Source organism: Triticum aestivum, chromosome 2D (assembly GCF_018294505.1).
Source record: "Triticum aestivum cultivar Chinese Spring chromosome 2D, IWGSC CS RefSeq v2.1, whole genome shotgun sequence".
In the NCBI taxonomy this organism is placed as follows: Eukaryota; Viridiplantae; Streptophyta; class Magnoliopsida; order Poales; family Poaceae; genus Triticum; species Triticum aestivum.
Window position 1 is genome coordinate 649,249,375 of NC_057799.1, and position 26,474 is coordinate 649,275,848.

A 26,474-nucleotide genomic window follows, 5' to 3' on the forward strand; every position below is an offset into this window, starting at 1 on the left:
AATCACATAGCGTATATGCCATTCTAGGTTTACTTTACATTCCTGTTTAGCTAACTATGGGAAGTGGCCAAGGTTTCGTTCCTTGGCTCCTCGGGGGCTGTTGGGAGAAAGTACAGCCGACGAGCATGATTGCGCACCAAATTGCATTCATTGGGTTTCCGGAAGGTCAACCATGAGACGGATACCGCAACAGCAACCTGCAGCGGCGAGGATCAGTTTTTAGAAAGAAATAGAGGAGAAACGTAGAGGGTAGAAAACATAGTCCAGAATGGTCGGTCTTACTTTATGGTTGCCAGCAACATTCAAGTTCACTGCGGTGGTTGATTGGATCACGTGGAAGATGGACAAGTTGAGGCCAAAGGCAAGCACCCTTGAGTCTAGGATGATAATCGGCACAGACAAGATCGAGTCATGTGTGCAGAGTCAGTATGATGGCGGCAAAGGGTGCCATGTTAATGTTGCAGATAAGGAAAACACATAATAAATTATCTTACCGAGTCAAGAGATTAAAAGATTGAATTTGGCAGGAACATTACAGCAATAACTAAATCTTTTGACCCTCGAACTCGAAAGGAAACTAATAATTTTAGAAAGAAAGACGATCCTATAAAATGCTTTAACATTGTACGTATATGCCAGACCACACCAGCCGCTAAAGCACCGGTGCATGTACCTGTCAAATGTGCACCCATGAAGGACTCTGCCAATATGGAATTCGTACACATGGCGAGGCAGCCAACCATGGTAGAACAGAAACCAAAACTGTTGAAACTAAGCACTGTCAGTATCCCACCACTCAAAATGCTTACTCCAAACTAACCACTGCAGAACAAGTGCATCACACTGAATCAGAAAAGATGTTATAGGCAGCAACACCACAACTCTACTACTTATTTTTTACAGGAAACATGTGGTAGTAAGAAGCGCACGATGATGCCATGGTACATGTGGTTGCAGGAGTGAAGGAGGCCGGAGTGTCATTTCCGAGCACAATGTTCTTGTAGAACGCCAAATGGCATGGGGGAAATCCTCTTCCAATGGTCCTTGGACTCGACTTGATCAATGGCTTCGCTTTGACCATGCAGATTGCACCGTAAGCTCTGATGGAAGATCGTATGAAGTTGACACTAGACACCATCTGGGGAAACTTGGAATTCAGCTTCCGCAGAAAATAGGGTTAACGCTATGTCATCAAACACATTACTCTCCACTCCAAAAAGGAGTTTATCACAAACGATAACATAAACAGAAGCATGTAGTGGTGGTCATTATTGTCATCACATATGGTTCATCCAGAGTAAACCAAGTCAAAGTTGGAGAGAAGGAAACATAGTCCAGGATGATCTTACTTGAAGATTGCCAGTAACATTGAAGGGCACCCTGTGGTTGAACAGATCACGTCGAAGATGGAGAAGTTGAGCACCCCTGAGCCGAGGATGATAATCAGCATAGAAAAGATGGGGTCGTGAGTGTAGAACAAGTTGATTACAACGCCTCCTTCGAGCAATATTGCTGGTAGAGCTAGTGTCATGGTGGCAAAGGGTGACATATAGTACACTGTCAAATAATGCTGCAGAATAAGATAACACATAATGAATCATCTTACCAAGGCAAGGACTTACAAGACTGAAGGGCACTATTGCTAAATCACAGCGGAACACGTTGAATCACTAGAGCCACGAATGTGCGGCACAGGACCTAATCCAATGGATGTGCTATTCTTGGAAGGGTACCAACTACCAAGTAGTATAAATATAGTAAATGTTATCTCTGGTGCTATTGTTCAATTTGGGAGTTGCATCTGTTGATGAGTGGTTATACAATGGTGGCCCTTATGAGCTAATTGTTATACACTTCTTACTTGGTGTAGCTTGTTATATGGTTCGTGAGTAGGAACTTAGTTTCTATCTGGGCATGCATCCCCGGATTGCTGTTGCATATTCAGCTCCTGTTGCTGTGGCCGCTACTGTTGTTTTCTTGATTTACCGTGTTGGTCAAGGAAGCTTCTCTGATGCTTTCAACTAAATGGGAGTGCCTAATCAACAGTCAGCTATTTTTCCTTTGAGCAACAGTCGATTTTTTGTCCAGTTACTGGCATGTGTACATGTGTGTAAAAAATGCCTCCGTCCAGATTCTTGTCATCTTTTCCATTGGTTCTCTCACAGTGGAAAAACTCCCATGTTCCCCAGACCCAAAAAAAGGCTCGACAAACTGATGGCCCGGGGCTAATGGTTTTGATCATTAAGACCCAATGAAAACCTTCCAGTGCTATTTTGAACAGGCCAACACAATCAGAAAATGACTGGACAACCCGATAGGGAGAGAGAGAAGCGATGACAGAAACGGAAGATTATTATCAATCAAAGAGGTAAATCCCCCCCCCCCCAACACATGTAGAGGAAAATTATGTAGGGAACGGATTTCAAAAGATAGCGTCTTAGACAAAGGAGCCTAGGGAAAAAAATAAGGAAGAGATGATGTTCCTGATTGAAGACCACACACATATTGGATTCCATGGCACGCTTCAGAGCATTCACACAGCACAAAATAAAAATGGGACCATGACTCAGGACTTCTTAAAGGTTAACATGACATTTTGAACACCCAGGAAAATGAGGGCATGGACATTCTTAGGTTGAGAACGACTAGTAACTTTGGTTGCTTCTTAGGCGGAGTATGACTAGTAAAGTTCTGCTAGTCAGTCGAAGTCCAACTCCTTCTCCCTTTGCTGACTAAAGTTTGACACGCTGCAGAAGGATAAGTTCTTTTTTCCACCATAATAACAAATACTACTGGTACTTTATGCATGTTCACAATCATCTTACTAGGGGCACATGCTTTTAGCTCCGGCTTAAGTTGCTTATATAATGTAAGGTAGGTTTGTGCTGCAGGCTAGAATAAATTGCCCCTCTGTAACTCTTCCAATACATCAATTCAAACGTCATCACAATCCAACAAGCCCGACGTTGCAATCATAATACCATATCATGCAAACCATCCTAACATGCACTGAAACATGTTGTTGCCAACTTGCCATTGCAACCAAACTGCCATCGTGATCAAGCCACCATTTGTTTTAAGGCGCAATTTGTTTTAAGGGAACAAAGCCTAGAGGATATATATGAAATTCAATTATTTGAGGAAGCACCGTTCAAGTTCAGCCACGGCAATAATACCCATCCAGCCAAAATTATGGCACCAGTTGCCAGGTCGTAAGCATTGTATGTCATGTAGCAAGGACAGATACCTTTACTTTCTCTGGCTGGACAATTGCTCCATGCCCTTGAGGGCACACATAGAAGCGGACGCCTTTCACCCTGCAGCATCCGAGAAATCAAAGAAAAATGTTTCAAGGAGCTATTGCTTCAAAGATCAACTATTCATCACTTTCATAGTTTGAGAATGAACATACATGCCATCGTGCTTTCCGAGTGGCTCATGGTATTGCACTCCAACCCAAAATCCATGTCCAAGGGGTTCAGCTTGGCCAACAAATTTTACAGTGCCCCTCTTGTCACCTGGCTCAACTTCACATCCATCTCCCACGTATTGCAATTTTTAAAACATAATAAAAAAGATATAACTTTCATTTCATGCTACAGAAGAAGAAAGCTTTCACCTGTATTTCAGATTGTCCATTTCAACAGCAAAGAGCCAATATTTACTACATACCTCTCAAAGCAGAGTACCCTGACAATAAGTTAATTATCTTGGTAGAATTTCCTACTGATTGTCAACTTAATGAACTATACACATCTTGATAGTCATATTTTACGAGAAGAATTGCTACTGTTTTATCAAAATTCTAGTCAAACCAGCGAGCTATTAGAAGGAAATATACACTGCAATACTCCGAATAGCTGCTCCAGCCAATGGTAGCAGTTTGTCAAGCTCATCTAGTCACGGGTTCATACATATTACTCAGGGTTATTTTTACAGGAGGAAATTACTGTAACCAATATGCTGGCAAACTTTACAAATTTGAAGATGCTATTACCAGCTACAGTATAGTTAGCAATGTTCCATTCATAATGCACATGTGTAAAGCAAATTAATTGACCTTGATGTTGGCACAATTCCTCCATTTGATTATCTGACTGGTAAAAGAGACAAGAAATTGAGTAATCAGGCTGATGAAGGGAACAAAGTAGTCCAGAACGTGAGCAACTTGATTATCATCCAATATAGGTTTTTTTACACCATCTTTTCTTTGAATTTCCAGAAGTTTGCTGCACAATTGCACAAAGTTCAGATGCTAAGATCGAGTCTACCGCAAATGATTAACAAAAATTCTTAAAGCATGTCACCATATCCATACATTTCATAGGAGTCAACAATAACATAGTTAGGGCCGTATTGCCAGTTTTTTACATTATCTCCACTATTATGTTGAACACAAATATAAGGTTTGTCTATCTGAGCTTGCAAACTAAAATAAGAAGAATTTTGAACGATCCTGTCCAAAAGAGTGGCATCAAGTTTTAACTTTCGAATGCCACAGCAAACACAGAAAATAGGAGTGAAGCTTTGAGGGGTAGATACCTTGCCAACATGTGGAACAACAAACCATGCAAGAACAACAAAACCTAGGGCAGTAGCAACAAAAACTCCAGTCCCCCCCCCCCCCCAAACTACGCCTTGCATGTGTCCTCGCAGCCACAACACTATGCTCTACAGAATTATTACTTGGGCTAACTGGTGGTTCTTCATTGTGCCTCCGAGAGAACACCACATGTGTACCGTGAGGATTGAACCATGATTGAAAACTAAGCAAAACAAATAAAAAAATTCTGAAACTTTGCAACTTCGCTTATGACCAAATGTTTTACGTGCTTGCAAATTTTTGTGGAGATCATTTGATTTGGCGACCAAACTTTGCAACCTTGTAAAACATTTGCTCGTAATCAATGCCACGAAGTTTCAGAATTTTTTAATATTTTTTTTACTTATCATTGCGTGGGTGCACCAAACTTGGGTGCAGCCACTACTTTCCCATCTCACATACAGTTGATCCATGGCTGATGAACCACTTGAGTGCACATGGACAATGTGCAAGAGACAGCTCATTCTTGCAGGAACGTCCTATATCACGACATCATCTTGCCGATGCAAAGGGGCTGATTCCACATCAGTAGCGCATACGAATATCTCCCAGTCAAAGCATATAAACCCGAGAAATATTGGAGCATTGGAGCCATCCTTGATGCTTGCTGGTGGAAGCTTTGGTGGCATTATTAGTCAATCCTTGCGCACGAGGGTTCCGGAAAAGGCAGTACAATACCTATGAAACCCAGAGTAGAATCGTCTCTGAAATAAGGTTCCACACAATGGCATGCCAGGATAAAGGCAGAAATCATTATCAGGGCCGAAGCAAGATGGTGATCCCAAGCAAGATGGATCCGAAGTAGGTGGTTTGATGATACCAGGCTTTCGACTGCCATTCGGTTGCACATATTGTTCCTCAAAGCTCATTTAGTCAATTAACCACACAGACACAGTGAGCTTTGAAGCTTGGCACGCCTTTGTATGAGTCTGCACCTGTAAAAATGGAGAAGGAAATTACCAGTCTAGTAACTAGAGTAAGTAGTATGGTGCCAGGGCTAACAAAAGGTTAATGAGAGAAAGAAACGCCCGGTCGTCTGATTAAAAATGCAATTAGAGGTGTTGGAAAATTAAGTAGAGTGAAGTGATGGGGTCCGCCGTTGATTAGCAAGAAGGGGGAGAATACTACTACACTACACTACTGGTCAATACAGGAAGTCTGTAAACTGATAAATCTGGGAGGGGAGGAAGTAGTTAAGCCTGGCCTGGGTGACGAATCGAGCAGCAGAACCCAAGTATAGTACCTGCAGCTTCATAGGAGACGATTCGGTGAGGAAGAGAAATCCCGTGAGACGATCTGCGGGCAGCAGGAGGGGGTCCTTTACCTAGCTTGGAGCTGGAGCTGAGCAGCAGATACTGTGGAGCGGCAACAGCAGTCTTGATGGATGACGCCGGCGGCGGCGGGACACGGACGACGAGGAAGGGGAGGATTGGAGCAAGGCAAGAAACCAAGCAAAAAGCTCGGCGCCAGATTTTCTCCTTTCTTTTTCTTTTCCTCCTACGGGAGGAGAGGAGGAAGAGCAGAGTGTTTGCTTGCTCGCTCGCTGTTTGGTGTGGGTCATACATCGCCTTTTTTATTTTATTTTTTGAGGGAAGGGTCACACATCGCCTGACGCGAGCTGGAGCGACCGCTCGCGTCAGGGCTCGCAAATGGGCCGGCCCAGGTCGGTTACCGGTAAGTTCGTCTTTCCGGTTTTTTACAAACAAAATTTAAAAATTGAATTTTTAATATCTTAACACAATGTAAAAAAATTAACTTAATTCAAAATAAAACCTTTTGATAGTATATAATTGTTTTGACATTTTAAAAATATCATGTGTTTCAAAAATATTGTGTGATATTATAAAAAGTTAGACATATATAAAATAAATGTTTCAAATGTATATGAAAAATGTTGATAGCATACAAAAAACATCTCGTGACATTTTCAAAATGTTCATACGTTTCAAAAAAATGTATGTGTCATTACAAAAAAAAATTGAATCGCGTATTTGGAAAATGTTATACCTATATAAAATAATATTTTATATGTATATGAAAAAAATCTACAATGTTTAGGAAAAAATAGACATCAAACATGTATTAAAAATTTAATCATTTTCATTAAAAATGTAATCATGTATTATGAAAAATGTTAAACATGTATAAAATTGGTCCTGATATAGAAGAAAAAGGTAGACATAAAAATATTTTTTTCAAATGTTATTGTGTATTTTAAAAATGATGTCTTAAAAAATGTCTCACATGTACATAGAAAACCAAGGAACAACGATACAAACAACACGTAGGAAACAAAAAAGTCAATAAAAATGGTCCCAAAACCAATGAAAACCGGTGAAAAGAAAGAGAAATGAACAAAGCCAAAGAAAATCGATGATAACCAAAGAAAGAAACAAAGAAAACCGAAGAACAATAAAAGAAAAAACTTGTGAAAACCGAGAAAGAGAAAGAGAATAAAAAACCATGAAAATTGAGGAAAAAAATAAAAAAACTATGAATAACAAAAGAAAACAGAAGTTATACGAAGAAAATGAAAAACCCCAAGAAAACAGTTGAAAAACAAAAAGAACCAAAGAAAAAATAAAAGGAAAAAACCAGAGCAGAACAAAGGCGTCGAGCAAACTCTTATGCATGCAAACTAGTTGGACCATGCGGTCACATGGATGCATGCAAGCAACACTGTGGGGACCAGGTGAGATTAAGCGTGTTTGGGATTTCTAAAACGGACACAAACTTTTCTAAAGTAGCAGGAAGACATAATCTTTCCTAATAAAAAAGGCTGTCATGGATCGCTAGTGGCCCAACGGCCGGCCGCTCGACGCATTCAAATTTGAATCTAGCTGGGATTGTTTCCTCAGACTCTGGATCCAGTGAGAGCACCTATTGGACGCTCTTTGCATCCAATAGCGCGCTGCCGCACAGCATGACCCACGACTGGGCCGGCCCAAAAACAGGAAACGAAAGAGAGCGTGACATTAAAAAAAACTAGGCGCTGACAGGTATCGAACTCGCAAATTTTGATTCACAACGTGTGCAACTAGCCACGGCAGTTTCCGCTATAAGCGAAGCGCAATTTGTTCCTTAATCTCACTAAAGCGGCACCCTAAAAACAATCTTTACAAAATTTCGAACGTTTCTTGAAAATTTAGGAAAACAATTGCCAAATTTGTTCTGAAAACGATAATATTTTTGTAGTTCCAAATATTTTCTTATTCCGCATATTTTTTGAAAATCGTGAAATCCTGAACATTATTTGATTTGTGAATTTTTTTCACATAAAAGAAACAATTTTCGAAATTCTAAACAAAATTAGAAAACACGAACATATTTTTCAATTCGCAAATTTACTTTATATATATGAACAGATTTTGATCTACGAACAATTTTAGAAAAATGAGAACATTTTTATTGGTAAACACAAACAAACTTTGAAAAACTAGAACACATTTTGAAATTGTAAAAAATTTCTAAAAAAGAGAACAAAAACTAAATTTCCAAACATTTTTTCTAAAAGTAACAAATGTTGAAACGCTGAAATTTTTTAAAATGTGAACAATTTTTGAAATTTAGAAAAATTACTAAAATTTTGAACAATTTGTTTAAAACTCTGAACATTTTATGAAAATCTGAAGAAAATTTAGGAAAACAATAAAATGCCAAATTTTGTTCTGAAAATGATAATATTTTGTAATTCCAAGCATTTTTTGAAAATCGTGAAATCCCGAACATTATTTGATTTATGAATTTTTTTCAAAAAAACAATTTTCGAAATTCCAAACAAAATTGGAAAACACGAACATATTTTGAAATCCGCAAACATTTTTTAATTCGCAAATAACTTTTATATCTATGAACAGCTTTTGATCTATGAACAATTTTGGAAAATGAGAACATTTTTTTTGGAAAACACAAACAAACATTGAAAAATTAGAACAAATTTTGAAATTCTAAACCAAATTTTGAAAAATGAGAACAAAAATTAACATTCCAAACAATTTTTTCAAAACACGAACAAATTTTTAAACAATAAGTTTTTTGAAAACGTGAACAGCTTTTGAAATTTAGAACATTTATTGAAATTGTGAACATAATTTGAAACTCTGAACATTTTATGAAAACATGAACAAATTTTGAAATGCAAGAACTTTCTTAATACACTAAAATATTTTGAATGTGTGAACATTTTTTGGTAACACAGACAATCTTTTAAAAAATAGAACACATTTCGATTTGTGAACAAAATTTTGAAACGAGAACATTTTTTGAAAAATGCTAACATTTTCGTATTTTATGAACCAATTGTTTCATAATTTTAACATTTTCTTAATCCCAGAAATTTTTATGGATTTGTGATTTTTTTATATCCAGACTTTTGTGGAAAAGAAAAAAACGAAAACAAAAATGACAGAAAAAGAAAGACAGGAAAAGAAAGAAAGAAAAAGTAAGAAGGAAAAACGAAAAAAATAAAAAAAAACGTACAAGGAACCTTCTAGACGGTTCCCAAAACCGGTAAAACCGGCTGGGAATCTTCTAGAACTTTCACAAAATCGGAACTCCCAAGCGATTCGAACAGTGTGAGATGGGCCGGCCCGTGTGGTCGCGCACCTGTGCGCCCGACACTTTGACGCAGTTCCGGATCCAGTAGCCCAATTTGTGCTTCCCGTGCAAGAGTGGTACATCGAGGGCATACTCATCTTATCTTATCTTACCTTTTTTTTAAGGCCATCATGGCTAGCTTTATTGATTGAAAATAGGGATTACATCGTCCACAAGGTTCGAAACGAGAAAGCCCGGAGGCTCATCCGTCCAACTAAGAGAAATCTTATTACAATAACTGTAGTTAGCTAGCACATGCGCTGCTTGGTTACAAGAACGTGGGCAGTACTGAAATTTGACCTTCCCGATCAACGAAGAGAGATCCACACACTCGGCAAAAATAGCTGCTGCTTCATCCCACCATCTAGCTTGGCCATCACATGATTCTATCACCGTTGTGGAGTCCGATTCTGCTTCAATCCGGGGGAAACCAAGTGAATTTGCAAAAGCCAATCCATCTCTCATCGCAAGGGCCTCGGTGGTAACTACATTAGCTGCATGGGGTATAAATTTACACTGCGCCGCTAGGAATGTTCCCTTCTCATCCCTAATCAAAGCTGCTGTAGCACCCAAACCTTCATCAACAAAAAAGGCGGCATCAACATTTAGTTTGACAAACATGGGTTCTGGTATCCTCCATTTTTCTACGGTAGTATTCATCATCTTCTCATTAGCCTGATGGTAATTATTTGCTATCGCCAATATGGACATCAGCCATTTAGAAGTAGGAGGAGGCGATCCATCGTGAGTGAATTGCCGACGGATCCACCATAGATACCAGCTTCCCACCACAATGACTTGCTTGACATCCAAATTAGGTTTCAAAGGAGCCGGGCTAGGTCCACCGAGGAGTAAATGTTCCAGTATGTTAGAACCCGAAAGATTCACCGACCAGGCTTCGGCAATTGTTTCCGAGATGCCTAATCTGCTCCAGAGTTCCCTTGCGTGAATACAATCAAATAGCAAATGCTTAATATCCTTCGCACCATGATGACAGATTGGGCATGCACCATTTGTACCTACATGTCTGTTAGTAAGGATGGATTTAAGCGGCAATATCCCGTGCAGCGCTCTCCAGCAAAAAATTTGGATTTTACGTGGGATGCAAAGTTTCCAGAGTACACTCCACACTGCCGGTGTATTCGATCTGTTTGGATGTGTCGGTGCAGTTGCATGAGCCCCAAAAGTTCGAATCCACTGAATACGGTACGCTGTACGAACAGAAAAATTCCCTTTCCGATCAGGGTGCCATGCTATAAAGTCATCAAAAGAATTGTAGTTTAACGGGATTTGTAAGATCCTGTTAACATCTACCGGATTTAGGATCGACCGAAGCAAGTCTTCATCCCATGATCCGGTGTTGGGGTCGATGAGCTCTTGAACAGTGGAAAGAATAGAATGGCCTCTCAATGATATCACCTTCCTGTCCGGGCTAGCTGGGATCCACGGGTCCCTCCAAATGTTCACATGCTCTCCTGTCCCAATTCTCCATATGTATCCCAGCTTGAAGGTCTCTAATCCTTTCATGATACTTTGCCAAGTAAACGATGCTCCATTTTTTAAGCTAGCTTGGAGTAGACTCCCATTTGGGAAATATTTTGCTTTGAGCACTCTAGCACACAAAGATTCAGGACATGTGATCAACCTCCAGCATTGTTTTGATAGCATTGCCAAGTTGAAGGAGTATAAATCTCTAAATCCCATGCCCCCTTCACTCTTGGGGTAGCATAGTTTCCACCACGAAAACCAATGCATTTTCTTATGTTCCTCATCATCACCCCAACAATACTGGGAAATTAAGTCCGTGATATCCTTACAAACACCTTTGGGTATACTGAAAACAGACATGGCAAAGACCGGGATAGCCTGCGCTACCGCTTTTATGAGAATCTCTTTGCCACCAATAGATAATACCTTCTCCATCCATCCTTTCAGTCTTTCTTTAATTCTTTCAACAAAATGTTTGAAGCAGTCACTTCTATCCGCCCCCACCATTGCTGGTAGCCCAAGATATTTATCAGACAATGCTTCAGTATCAATATGTAATTCCTGGCATATTTCAGCCCTTACCACCACAGAAGTGTTAGGACTGAAGAAAACACTTGACTTTGACAAACTCACCAACTGGCCCGAACTCCGGCAGTAGGTTTCCAGAACATGTTGTAAGGAAGCTGCATTTAAAATATCTGCTTTCATAAGAATTAGAGAATCGTCAGCAAATAAGAGGTGTGATACTGACGGTGCATTTTTGCACACTCTAACTCCTTCTATGCCACCAGCTTCTTCTTCATACTGCAATAGACTGGATAGACCTTCCGCGCAGAGAAGGAATAGGTATGGGGAGAGAGGATCCCCTTGTCGTATACCCCTAGTAGGGGTAAACTTATCTGTCTCTTGGGAATTGAATCTTACTCTGTAGGAAACAGAGCTAACACAAGCCATCATGAGTTCAATCCACTGACTATGAAAACCCAGAGCAACCATCATGTCATGCAAAAACGACCATTCCACCCTGTCATAAGCTTTATGCATGTCCAACTTTACTGCACATAATCCTGTTTGGCCGGCCCTTTTATTCTTTATTTTATGCACACATTCATACGCTATTAGGATGTTATCCGTGATCATCCTCCCAGGGACGAAGGCACTTTGGGTGGGAGAAATAATCTCAGGCAGAATGTTTTTCAGACGGAAAGCTAGCATCTTAGAGACTATCTTGTATAAAACATTACAAAGACTTATAGGGCGGAATTATGTTACCAGTTCGGGTGAGTCAGTTTTGGGGATCATCACAATTGTAGTCTCATTCCAGTCCACCGGAATTATTCTGGAATTGATTGCAAGAAGTACCTCCGCTGTTATGTCATCTCCCAAAATATGCCAAAACTTTTTAAAGAATATTGCATGGAGATCATCTAGACCGGGAGCCTTAATATCCCCAATACTGAACACAACTTTTTTAACATCATCAGCAGTATACGGTGCCATCAAAAAATTGTTCATCTGGTCAGTGACTTTGTGCTGTACCTTGTGTAAAATCTCTGGGTCTGTGTGCTGCACTTCTGACGTGAATAGATGTGTAAAGTAGTTCAATACATGCGAGTTCAGTTCTGGCATACCTTCAAGCCAATTGCCTCCAACATCTTTCAGTCTCTTTACAAAACTCCTTTTCCTTCTAGCTGAAGCATAAGCCTGGAAAAAACCAGTGTTGCGGTCACCACTTGTTAGCCAGGTTGCTCGGGATCTTTGCATTTCCTGTATTTCTTCTAGCTCTAGCAAGTATTCGATTAACTCAGCTAACTCCTTCCTTTGTACATCATTTTCATCATTCATAGGGCCTGCCATAGCCTTCTCAAGCTCCCTTTGTGCTTTGCGAAGGCGCTTTTTTGGCTTCTTAAGGACCCTCTGATCCCAGTCATGGAAGCTAACATGCATTTTATTGAGTTTTCCATGTATGTTCGTGACAGTGGGATCTATCCCTGCCTCGTTCCATGCATTCATCACTTTCTCATCAAATGTATTTTCCCTCAGCCACCGCGCTTCGAATCTTTTGGCATGAATATTGTTCGTTCCACTCGGTGGCTGTACATAGTACTCAGTATCCACAAGGAGCGGTCTGTGGTCTGAGTGATTGAACTCCATATTCTGTAGTGCCGCGTGGGGAAAACGGGCAGACCACAAATCATTCACAAGCCCTCTATCGAGACGTTCCTGATCCGACCTCGACGCCATGTATATGGATCACGAGGTACCCAAGATCATGCAGCTCACAATCCTCAACAACTTCATGGAATGCTTGCATGTATTGGGGCGGGCGCGGATTGCCTCCTTCCTTCTCATGAAGGTACATGATTTCATTAAGGTCACCCACCAGGAGCCATGGTAGGTTATGAGCTTGGTGTAGTCGTCGCATACGAGACCACGTCAAGTGTTTGTTCTCCCATCTAAAATCTCCATACATCCCAGTCAAACGTCAAACAGAATTATTATTATCTTCAATCGTTACATCAATGAACATAGTATCAAGAGCTAATCTATGAACATTGACATTATTATTCAAAAAAGAACTAAACCTCCACTTCTACCATTACTCGGACAAACTAGTTTTTGGTCCATCTTCAATCTTTTCCGAAGACACTCCGCCGGATAGCTATCAAGGTGCGTCTCCGACAAAAACATCACCTCGGGGGTGCATCTTCGCTGGACATCCAGCAAAGCACGTACTGCCGGGGCGTTCCCGAGACCCCGACAGTTCCAAGCCAGTATTTTTATAAAGCACAGACTGTTTCTGGTCGTCCGTCACGCTATTTTACAAATAAACCCCTCAGTTTTCTGTAAATCAACCCGCAGTACACGTTTAAGTTACAACCGAACCGGTTTTTCTCATTTTCTCAGAAAACCCCCTGACGTTTTAGAAAATCAACCCGCCGTCCATATTTAAGTCAGCCGAAACGTTTTTTCAGTTTTAACAGAAAACCCCTTGACGTTTCGGTTAATCAATCTACAGTTTATGTAAAATAAGATTATTCATATCTTTTAAACCGTAACTTAGATTTTAACATGTTATATATGAAACTTGATTAGAAAAATATCTAGAATCTAAATATGAAGTTATTTTTTGCTGTTAAATATTTCTAAAATATAATTTTTGGTGCAAACTTAATATATAGTGTACGGTATGTTTTTTTGTACTGTCGGTGATTCGAATTGCAAATAAACATCTATTAAAACCAGAGTGAGAGAAAAAAAACATCGAGAACTATGCATACACAACTATGAAAAACCTTGCGGGAAAAAAACAACATACTTTTTATTATTGGGTTAAGAACGTATGTTATTTTCTTTTCCGTTGCAACGCACGGGTTTTTTTGCTAGTGTAGCCCAATTCTCTGTTAGAGATAATCACGATTAGGAAGTCGAGTCCGGCATGGACTTGTAGTTGTGGCCGAGTCGGCTGCGTATAGGTATAATTACGTGGTTCCCCCTGTAAACCCCGATCGAATCGAGAAAAGCAATAAACTGATAGGTGCGACCGTCGACTTGTGTGTTCGATCGAACAAGCCGGCGGCTGGTTGCTTCGTACGTGCCTGCTTTGTGCCTGCATGTCCTAGCTACGTACGTCAAGAAGAAACGATCCACCTGTGCACTAGCGTATTTGTGTAGGATTCTCCAAGGGTTTCTTTTTCCTTTGTGCGAATAACCGCGCGTCTAGCGGCGGCGGAAACAAAGAGCGGCGGCCGGTGGGTCGATCTTGTCCGAGATGGAATCCAGGAAAGATCAATCTGACGAGTTATCGACGCTGATACAGGATATCATCTCGCTGGAGAGGGAGCGCAAAGACTTGCTTGGGTCCCTTACTCCCACGATTTCTCGCTGGGAGGATATCCTCTCTGGAACAACAACATGGGCCGACAACACAATGTCCGTTCCTGTACACAAGAAGAACACGGACTCGCCGCAGGTTAGAGACGACGAGAAAGAACTCGTCGATTCCATCCTCCAAGACACGGAGGACCTGGGCCACCGGCTGCTATCCATGTCACAATATCTTTGGATTTCCCATGCCCGCATCTCCTTGTACACGGCCGATGAGCTGGTTACCACAACATCCAGATTAAAGAAAATCTCCAAGGATTTCTACAAGGCTACCGAGGAGGCGGCAGAGGAGAAGAGGAAGGAAGATAAGGAGAGGGATAGGGAGATGATGCTGACCCACGAATTCTTGTGTCTCTCCTCCAGTGTCCTGGCTAGACCCAACCTTTACAAGAATGAGTTGGCGATGATGTTTACGGTAGAGGATGAGGAGGAGTATGAGAGGGTGATGGAGGCGGAGAGGGAGATGGAGAGGCAGAGGGAGAACTGCAAGCGGCGGAGAAGAAAGAAGAGGCCCCCGAAGAAGCCTCCGATTGTGGAGGTGGAGCACGCTGCTGACGAGCAGGAAACGAAATCACAAACGGACCAACTCAAAGAGTGGATGGATGATGAGCTGGAATTTTTCGCAGGCCACCGTAGCACCTGGGAACGCTCTAGTGGGGACGGTGCGGCGGCTTCGAAGATAAAAGTAAGTAAAACATGCATGCTGCAGCTTAGCTTACTCAGCTTTTTTTCCTTGGTCTGTTTGCTCTAGTCATGTCTCAAGAAATTTCTGCAAATCACTAATTTCCCCCCTTGGAAGTGAATTGATTGTCTTTGCTTTATTTGTTTTGCAGCCACATTGAGTCCTATGCAGTTTACGCACTGCATACCCGGTATCATCCCGCCCCGTGCCGCTGTCACTGGGAGCACATTGCAGATCTACTCCTTCAAAATTGTTGAACTAAGTGATGACCTCAAATGGCCACTCAGGGTGTATGGTGTGGTCGCTGCCCGAGACACCGTGGACCGCAACCGCAACCTTCTCTTCGCTCGGTCAAGGATTAGGTGCCAAGTACTCACTCAAGATGTATGTACCATTGTATATTCAGTTTTTTATCTTCATTGTCAAATATTTCTTTCATGTAATATATACTTCATTGTCCTCTGTTTCATTTAAGTAATACGAGTATATACTTCTTTGTCCTCTGTTTCTTTTAAATACTACTTTTCTTCTTCTTTAGCTAAATATAATGATGATCTAATGATTGCAGGACTCTTATCTGCGCTTGACTGGCCCTTCTCGTGCAATTCTAGCTGTGGACTATGTTGACTTTGAAGTCGAACTAAAAGTACGTGATGGAGATGATGAGCTCAAAGATACACAGTTGATGTGTGCCGTCAACCGTTATGATGGCAACCGTTATGATGAAGCAGATGACAACGGTGAGCACCGACCTTTACCGTTCGATAGTCCCTTCTGTAGAGCAGAGTTGAGGTTTGAGAGGCTTCTTACAACGGTTCAAGCCACTATTTTATCCATTCGTTTTATTGGAGAGGAGTTTCCTTTCAAATTCGGTGGCCAGGTTGCCTGTGTTATTGATGGCACACGTGAGAAGGTTGTTTTGTTTCATTCCATTGAAGAACATGAAGTAGATCTAGATGGTTATGTTCCTTTGTCAAGGAAAGTCGTTTCGGTAGATATTAGAGGAGGGTTGGATGTTGTGGTAGAAGCCTACGGGCGTTCTGGCTCTACATCTGGTCATTTCTACTTCCCTTCCAAGTATTGCAACACAAGTCAGGGTAGATTTTCCGTCTGTGGTTCTGAGGTGGAGATTACCGTTGCTTGGTCCCGGCTTGTGGGGGACAAGATGGCGATGTTGATTGAGGGATACACTACTCAGGTGTAGTGTGCTATCTGCGATCAGGATGTGGTATTTGTATGTCGGCAAGTAGCATGTATCAGCTCCATATTATGTTATCCAACTCTATCGACTCTATATTATGTTATTTGAGTCGTGTGTTAATGAGCAGAAGCAGTTGTGTTGTTTGAAATATTTGGCAAATATTCTTGAAAGCCAAGTTTGCTTGTACTGGCATTATGTTTACTTGTTGTGTGCCATCGCAAATATTCGGCTCAGCTGCTTAATAGAAGTATGTAGGATTGGGATGTCCTACATTTAATTTCCCACCTAGTAGCATTGATGCATTGTTTGCGAATAGTGTCCTTCACAAATCGTAGATCGTACGCTTTCCCAAGGAAGAAATACAAGGTAGAGGGTCCAGTGTCGAGTCCCCCACTATTAGGATGGTCTGAGTTCGCAAGTCACAGCCCAAACAAAATAATTGAGAGTCAATTAACAAGTTGGGATGCAATCCAGATAGATTATGCAACTGTAGTCGTATAGTGTTTCCTTTTCTTTTCTTTTCACATGACGAGGTTGGTGACAGGACTAATCGCCGTGCTTGTATTAGTAACAAGATATCCACTCGCCGTGCACCCATTGTTCAATCGATCAATGGAAACTTCAAGTTCGCCATATCCAATTGCCCGGTCGTCGTCGCCAATCACATCTGCAGCCGGGTGCACTGCAACCTGTCCACACCACCCGCCCGATGACCATCGCCACACTCTTTTTACGGTACATTAAAATGATATGAGTCATCCATTTCCAGTAACTCAATGGATTAGATCCGCCAATACTAGTAGAAAAAATAAGTAGTATATTTTTGTTCAAGGGGTAAAATTGGAAGACGTTACAAAATCAGCACAGATTCTAAGCTCCGAGGAAATAAGAGCCGATGGTGTATCGAGGTTTTGCTCAGCGACTTCATGTGGCCCGTTTGAGCGCAATTTCAGGCAAAACGTGGCGGCCCGTCTACTTCCTTTCCATTCAGTTTCCCTATTATCTGTACTCTTTTTCAAGCATGCCTCTTTTTAATTACTCTCTTTTTCAACTTAATTATGGCATTTTATTCTGTTATCGACTAATGGTTGACACTGGAGAAGCATTGAAGGCTCCTTCCATAGATTCCAAAGCCCTGTTTGCTATTATCAGAATATTCTGACTCCCTTGTTGTCTTATTGATCTCACCAACCGCAATAACAACATTGCCATTCGGAGTTACGCGAGTCGGAGTATTAAATAAATGGAATATTCCAGCAGGAGCAACCGAACCATCTTCTCGTTGTCCTTCCATTAATCGAATTGGATCACAGTACACCAACGAGCACAAGGTTCCCATGGTCAGCCGCCGCTCACCGGTGTTGTTGCCGACAACGACTACGCTGACCTCCCCCAGGCCACAAACCCCAGCCTTCGTCAGGCCTTCACCGAAACTGAGCTCCCACAGGCCACCGAGGCCCCGACCGACCCTCGATGGGCTCGGCCTCCCTAGCCTGGTCACATCATATCGTCTTCTTGCTTGCGCAGCCCTTTCTCCTCCTCATCCTACGCCGCTTTCCACCACCCTGCCGCCGTCACACCTGAGCGCCACACCCCGTCAGTGTCATCCCTTTCCACTTCTCCACATCACCTTGTACAAACCCCCTACACTACCCCCTTTTGCTCCTCACCCTATATCTCCTTTCGCCACCCCGCCATCATTGCACCTGGTCGCCGTTCTGCCTTGTGTCATGACGCTTCGAGGCCCTATCCACGCACAGCAGTGGTGCGATACAAGATCAGTCAGGTTCCACTCGGGTTCCATCATGAGTGTAACGCCCACGATGCGGCTATATCTCCCACGTGTCGCGGCACGACTTAGAGGCATAATCGCATTGTGCTTTTGTCGCAAGAAGGGACATCTTCACACAATCCCATGTAATGAACAAGAATGGGATGACGAGAGTTGGCTTACAATCGCCACTTCACACAGTACATAAATATAATTCATACATCAACCAAAATCCACACATAGACCGACTACGGTCAAGATCCAAATGAAATAAGACAACCCCAAATGCTAGATCCCCGATCGTCCCAACTGGGCTCCACTACTGATCATCAGGAAAAGGCACATAGTAACGACCACGTTCCTCGTCGAACTCCCACTTGAGGTCGATCTCATCATCTGCACTGGCATCGTCGGCACCTGCAACTGTTTTGATAGAATCTGTGAGTCACGAGGACTCAGCAATCTCACACCCGCGAGATCAAGACTATTTAAGCTTATAGGAAAGGATGGTGTAATGAGGTGGAGCTGCAGCAGGCACTAATCATATATGGTGGCTAGCATACGCAAAAGAGAGCGAGAAGAGAAGCGGCGGAACGGTCGTCATCTAGTAATGACCAAGAAGTGATCCTGAACTCCTACTTACGTTCATGCATAACTCAAACCGTGTTCACTTCCCGGACTCCGCCGAGAAGAGACCATCACGGCTACACACACGGTTGATGTATTTTAATTAAGTCAAGTGACAAGTTCTCTACAACCGGACATTAACAAATTCCCATCTGCCTCATAACCGCGGGCACGGCTTTCAAAAGATAATACCCTGCAGGGGTGTCCCAACTTAGCCCATCATAAGCTCTCACGGTCAACGAAGGATAAACCTTCTCCCAGGAAGACCCGATCAGTCTCGGAATCCCGGTTTACAAGACATTTCGATAATGGTAAAACAAGACCAGCAAGACCACCCGCTGTGCCGACAAATCCCGATAGGAGCTGCACATATCTCGTTCTCAGGGCACACCGGATAAGCTAAGCGTACAGGTACCAACGTAATCCAAGTTGCCAAGGTACGGTCCCGCACGGTGCTCTAGTTTGGACCAACACTCGGAGGAGCACTGGTCCGGGGGTTTAAAATAAAGATGACCCTCGGGCTCTAGAAAACCCGGGGGAAAAAGGCTTAGGTGGCAAATGGTAAAACCAAGGTTGGGCTTTGCTGGAGGAGTTTTATTCAAGGCGAACTGTCAAGGGGGTCCCATAAATCACCCAACCGCGTAAGGAACGCAAACTCAAGGAACATGATACCGGTATGACGGAAACTAGGGCGGCAAGAGTGGAACAAAACACCAGGCATAAGGCCGAGCCTTCCACCCTTTACCAAATATATAGATGCATTAATTAAATAAGAGATATTGTGATATCCCAACATAATATCCATGTTCCAACATGGAGCCAACTTCAACTTCACCTGCAACTAGCAACGCTATAAGAAGGGCTGAGCAAAAGCGGTAACTTAGCCAAACAACGGTTTGCTAGGAAAGGATGGTTAGAGGCTTGACATGGCAATGTGGGAGGCATGATATAGCAAGTGGTAGGTAGCGCAGCATGGCAATAGAACAAACAACTAGCAAAGCAAAGATAGAAGTGATTTCGAGGGTATGGTCATCTTGCCTGCAAGGTTCTCAGAGTTGTCGAAAGCTTGATCCTCGTAAGCGTACTCAACAGGTTCCTCGTTCACGAACTCGTCTCCCGGCTCTACCCAAGACAAGAACACAAGCAATGGAACCACAATCAAACACGGGAAATGCACAAGCAACATGATGCAATACATGAATGATATGCAAGACATGATATGCGATGCATATGCGTGCTCCGGAAGAAAAAATGATGAACAAGACAGTAATTTGGCAAACCAAGCATGCCACTGGAAAGATGAGATGATTTCGGTCGAAATCGATATAAAGATCACCGGAAACGGATGCACGGTTTGCAAATGGCAAGCAAAACAAGAATGACACGAATCTGTGATTAACAGCATAATAGCACTTACAATGCAACAAGTAACAATGCTACAGCACTCCAACATAGCAACAAAGCATATGGCAGTAATCTACAGGAGATGCTTGACAAAATATGAACACTGAGCTACGGCTAGTTCACACCACAGTAGGTTCAAACAAGCATGGCAAAAGTGCAAAAGATAACAGGTTCACAGACTTTGTGAAATTACTGGACATGTCAGAAACAGCATCAGGTAGCAATGTTCAGAGTACGAAATGAACATGCTACAGGAACTTAACATGGCAAAACAAGGCATGGCAGTATTCTACTAAATGAATATGACAGAAGTCCCTTAATGACCATAAGCCAAAAAGGACCAGAAGATATGATGGCAACCATGTAAACATAGCAAGTTTCGTTAACAGGTTTCAGACTTACCAGAAAACAGAGAAAGACAGAAACAGACATTATGAGGGCATCTTGGTGAGCTTGATGCACTCACCACAAAGTAATGCATGACAAAAAAAGCATACCTACAGCAATATTGCAAGTTAAGGAAGCTATCCATGGCAAGAGCAAGTACATGGCATGTATAAAACAACTACAACCAGCTTGGAAAAATTGAATATCATGTTAAGAATCTGCCAGAAATATTTTATAGCAAAAGTAGAGCAAGATTGAGTCATGCTATGGCACTCCATAATTGCAAAAAAGGGCATGAATGGATCAACTACAACAATAGCTACAAAACATCCTTACTGAATATCTCCAAAATAAGCATGGATCTCTCTGTAGCCACATGGATACATAGCAACAAAATAACAGCAGACAAAGACTTGGTAAATTTACTAAGTCCCTGAAATCAGAAACATTACGGAGCCTAGTTTGCATGCTTGTGCTAGTCACCACAGAGATCACAAAAATACATGGCATACACCTCTGTAAATATGGCATGGCATACAACAAAACACATGTAGAGCTCATGCCCATAAGATGGACAGATTAAATGCAACAAAAATAACAAATCCTCAAGTTCTGATAAGTAACAGCAGATAACAGCAACTAGCACTCTTGCACCAGAGATTTGGGCATCAAGATGGACTGTAATAAACATGGTGCAATGAAACGAAATGAAGAGCATCTAGAGACGAACAATTCGGTAGATTACACGCACGAAATGGAGCTATAAGCAGAGAGTTATGATGCGATGAACATGACAAGATATTGTAAATAAATAAGGACTTAGAGAAAAATAGAGGGGAGGAGAAGTCAACCCTAGGGTTCAACGGATCCAGATCGGCGCGGGCTACCGGAGCCGGAGCTGCTGCTGGCCGACGCGGGAGTGGAGAGGAAGGAGGAGGACGCCGGGGTTGGAGGGGGCGACGGCGTCCACGGGCGGCGGAGGAGGGAGGCGCCGGTGGCGAGGCGCGGCCCCGCGGGAACGACGGCGATGGCACGCGGCGGCGGCGGAGGTGCGGGGACGCTGGAGGCCGGCGCGGCTGGAGGGAGCCGGGCGGCGGGGAGGCGCGCGGGCCAGGAGGGCCTGACGCGGGCTCTCCGGGCCGGCGGCGCGGGCGCCGGCGAATCCGGAGGCGACACGTGGCGGCAGCGGCGGGAGACGACGTGTCCGGCCCCGGGCGGATACGTCCGGCGGCGCGGAGGAGCGGGTTAGGGTTTGGACTGCGAATGTATTTCGGGAGGGGAGGTGTATATATAGGTAGAGGGAGTTAGGAGACTCCAAACGGAGTGCGGTTTTCGCCCACACGATCGTGATCGAACGACCTAGAGCATGGAAGTGACTTAGAGGGGTTTTGGGCTGTTTAGAGAGGGGTTTTTGCTGCAACACACAGAAGGCATCTGCGGTTACCCGGTTAACCGTTGGAGTACCAAACGACCTCCAAATGGAACGAAACTTGACCGGTGGTCTACCGGTGGTATACCAAGGCCTCCTGACAAGCCTCGGTCTATTCCGAGAACGTTCAACACCCGCTCACGAAAAGGAAACAAGAGGGGTGCGCCGGAGGAGGTGGGAGTGCCGGATTGCAAAACGGACAACGGGGAAAATGCTCGGATGCAAGAGACGAACACGTATGCAAATGCAATGCACATGATGACATGATATGAGATGATGACATGAAAAAAATGCAAAACGAAAGACAAGACCCGACCACGGAGGGAATATCATAACACATAGCCGAAAATGGCAAGAGTTGGAGTTACAAATATGGAAAGTTACATCCGGGGTGTTACAATGAGCTTAATTATTTCCTCTGATCTAGGACTCATTACTATGTGTACTGTTCAACACCACCACCAAGGGATGATGTGTGCTTCTAACATACAAACAAGAATCTACTACATTGTTGATTTTGTAGATTGTTTGAGAGATCGATGCTTTTTGGATAAATGCATAGAGGATTTGAGATTTTCGCACATGCCAACATTGCCCACGAGAGTGGTGGAGTACAAGCTCAAATGTTATCCAATTAATTCTTGATTAATTTCCCTATTCTATTTTAGACCATAACCGGGTAATGATTTCGTTGGGTCATGTATATTTTGGGCCTTAATATAAATTGTTTGAAATTCATATGTGCTCCTTGAATAGGAAAAGTTATGGATACCCAATAAATAGTTCAATGCTAATTGCTATAAGCCTGATCTTTTTTACCAGAATTTCGATCCACATTTTATCTGGGTAATTTGGCTAGAAGTAAATAAGCTTGATCTGGGTGATTATCATCCACATTTTATCTTGGTCATTCTTGCATTGGAGGCTGGTGGAGAGGTGACGGCGCATGTGCTTTTCCTCGGTTCCATCTGTGTCACATGCACACCATTGATGGAAATATGCCCTAGAGGCAATAATAAAGTTGTTATTATTTTATATTTTCTTGTTCATGATAAAGGTTTATTATTCATGCTACAATTGTATTGACCGAAAACTTAAATACATGTGTGAATACTTAAACAAATACCGTGTCCTTAGTGAGCCTCTACTAGATTAGCTTGTTGATCAAAGATGGTTAAGGTTTCGTAACCATAGACATGAGTTGTCATTTGATAATTGGATCACATCATTACGAGAATGATGTGATGGACAAGACCCATCCGTTAGCTTAGCATATGATCGTTCAGTTTATTGCTACTGCTTTCTTAATGTCAAATACATGTTCCTTCGACCATGAGATCATGCAACTCCCGGATACCGGAGGAATACCTTGTGTGCTATCAAACATCACAACGTAACTGGATGATCATAAAGATGCTCTACAGGTATCTCCGAAGGTGTCTGTTGAGTTGGCATGGATCGAGACTGGGATTTGTCACTCGTATGACTGAGAGGTATCCCTGGGCCCTCTCGGTAATACACATCATAAGAAGCTTGCAAGCAAAATGACTAAGGAGTTAGTTACGATATGATTTATTACAGAACGAGTAAAGAGACTTTCCAGTAACGAGATTGAACTAGGTATGGAGATACCGACGATCGAATCTCGGGCAAGTAACATACCGACAAACAAAGGGAATTACGTATGTTGTCATAACGGTTTGACCGATAAAAATCTTCGTAGAATATGTAGGAACCAATATGGGCATCCACGTCCCGCTATTGGTTGTTGACCGGAGAGTCGTCTCGGTCATGTCTACATCATTCTCGAACCCGTAGGGTCCGCACGCTTAACGTTCGTTGACGATATAGTGTTATATGAGTTATGTGAATTAGTGACCGAATGTTGTTCGGAGTCCCAGATAAGATCACGGACCTGACGAGGAGCTCCGGAATGGTCTGCAGGTAAAGATTGATATATAGGACGATACTATTTGGTCACTGGAAAGGTTTGGAAGCGTATCGGGTAGTCATCGGATCACCGGAAGGGGTTCCGGGAAGTACCGGGAGGGTAATGGGCCTTATGGGCCATTAGAGGGGAGCACAGCAGCCCACAAGGGGCTGGCGCACCCCCCTATGGCCGCCGGCCCATGGGAGAAAGGAAAGTAGGGGGATTCGGCCTCCCGCTTCCTTCCCTCCTCCCCCCTTCCTTTCCCTCTGGCACAAATATGGAAGGGGGGGGGGGGGGGGGGGAGGGAAGGACCTCAAGAGGGATTCGGCCTCCCCTTGGGGTGCCTCCTGGCTGCCTTCCCTCTCCCCCACCTATATATATATATATATATATATATATATATATATATATATATATATATATATATATATATATATATATACATATGAGAAGGATGTGCCACACAAGACCACGACAATCTCTTAGCCATCTGCGGCACCCCCCCCTCCCCGGTTACACCCTCGGTCATATTTTCCGTAGTGCTCCGCGAAGCCCTGCCGAGATAGTTGCATCACCATCGTCACCACGCCGTCGTGCTGTCGGAACTCATCTACTACTTCGCCCGTCTTGCTGGATAAAGAAGGCGAGGGATGTGTCCAAGTTGGTAGGAAGCATAAGTCCACATTGACCATGGCGTCTCTCCCATCTCTCTCCCACCTCTCCACCAGCCACCTCACCGCCGCTCATGGCGTCCTCTAGATCGCCATCGTGGAGGGCTTACTGCACTGGGACTTCAACCCCGGCCTTGCGGTCGAGGATCAGGTTCGTCGCCGCTTCAAATCCACGGTTCATTTCTCCGCAGGCTCTACCTCCAAGGCATTTTTCTTGGTGGTCCATTTCTCTTCGGCTTCTTTTCCTTTGTCGTGCTCTTCAGTTGGATTGGCCCTCCAATGTTGCATTGGGGGTACTGCTTCTGAATTCGGCGTGTTAGATCTTGGTGATAGAAGCTTTCGGCTTTCTGTGGCCTCAAATAAAGTCGGACACTTCATCTACACCCTACGGGATATAATTTGGCCGGATTCCGTCTGCCATTTTAGTCTTTTCAAGGATCGTTGGTATTCTCCTATTAAGGGTGATCATGGCTGGGATGTAGACAAGTTGATTAATGGTATTTCTTCTAGATCATCGCCAGCGATTAAATCGAGCCTCAAGTTCCTTCAAGAGTGTTGTCAATGTGACTCTTCATCTGAACGTGAGTTAGCAAAATTCGGCTTCTGCAAGCAGGCCACAGGAAATCTTTTCAATCAGTTTAATGATTCCATTGATCAGGAAGAACGAGAGATCTTCGATCATATTCCGGTCAGTTCAAATGTTGATCTTCCTGATCATCTAACCTCTCCGGTGCAACCTCTCCAGCAATTACGAGCTCAGCTCCTGGATCCGAAATTTCCAGCGCATTCGGAGCAGGATATTTTGCGATTTGGTTGTTTGGGTTTCACTATTTCCTCGGCCATGCAATTAAAGAAGACTGATATTTTCTGGGGTAAGAATCACAGGCAATATTTATGGGATTCTATTCCATCGGAGGCATTGTTTCATATACTTGACCTTCGGCACGCGGGATATTCTGACACGACTATTAGGAATACTCTAAATAGTAGAGACGTGCCACCCTTGGACTTCATTCATAAAAAATTGGGTCGACGTACACGTTGTCTAGCGCTTGGTCATGATGCCGCTAAATGCTCTGCTGAGATCTGTGCCAAACCCTATTTGGCGCTGCAGGTGCCGGTTACTATGTTTCTGCAAACCGGCGCCTGCAGGCGCGTTAGCTGGGCCGGCCCATCTAGTTTTCTCTCTCTGTATTTAAAACAGCAAAAACAAACTGCCGCGCTGCACATGATTCGAACCCGGAGCAACCACCACGCCACCCCAACGGGAGCTGGTAAAAAGGAACTTTCTCATTCTTTCATTTTTCCTTTTTTCTTTCCCTTTTTCTTTTTTCTTTTATTTCATTTTCCATTTTTATTTTTCGTATTCAGTTTTTTCTTTTTTTTTTCATTCTGGTTTGGTGATTTCTTTGCAAATTCGTGAACTTTTCTTTTAATTCATTGATTCTTTTGAAATTCGATGAACTTATTTTTCAAATTTGTGAATTTTTTCCAAATCGATTAACTTTTTTCACGGTGATCTTTTTTGAAAATTGATCAACTTATTTATAACTTCGGTGAACTTTTTTTGAAATGGATGAACTTTTTTTATTTTATGTTTATTTTCCTTCTTCCTCATTCGATGAATTGTTCACAAATACGTGAACGATTTCTTCGAATCGATGAACTTGTTTTAGTATTCGATAAAAAAAATCAATTTTTGATGAACTCAAATCGATGAACATTTTTTAATTTTGATGGACTTTTTTCAAATTCGATGAACTTTTTTCAACTTGGACGCATTTTTTTTCAATTTTT

At 42.7% G+C, this 26,474-nt stretch overlaps 1 protein-coding gene and 1 long non-coding RNA gene across 3 annotated transcripts; one reads left to right on the forward strand and one right to left on the reverse strand.

Moving 5' to 3' along the window:
* Nucleotides 1-361: 361 nt before the first annotated feature.
* Nucleotides 362-4,575, reverse strand: LOC123050817 (uncharacterized). Its single transcript, XR_006423852.1, has 4 exons — nucleotides 3,413-4,575; nucleotides 3,248-3,317; nucleotides 1,350-1,570; nucleotides 362-1,138 (listed from the first exon to the last, which is right to left on the reverse strand). It is a non-coding gene; the product is annotated as an uncharacterized lncRNA (long non-coding RNA).
* A 9,642-nt stretch (nucleotides 4,576-14,217) lies between these two features.
* Nucleotides 14,218-16,481, forward strand: LOC123050818 (uncharacterized). Of its 2 annotated transcripts, none has more exons than XM_044473548.1 (3): nucleotides 14,218-15,260; nucleotides 15,409-15,641; nucleotides 15,826-16,481. In XM_044473548.1, the coding sequence occupies exons 2-3, from the start codon at nucleotides 15,423-15,425 to the stop codon at nucleotides 16,459-16,461; spliced, it is 855 nt and encodes a 284-aa protein (XP_044329483.1). In that variant the 5' UTR covers nucleotides 14,218-15,260; nucleotides 15,409-15,422; the 3' UTR covers nucleotides 16,462-16,481. Both variants share the same exon structure in this region, with proteins under 2 accessions (XP_044329483.1, XP_044329484.1).
* Nucleotides 16,482-26,474: the final 9,993 nt, after the last annotated feature.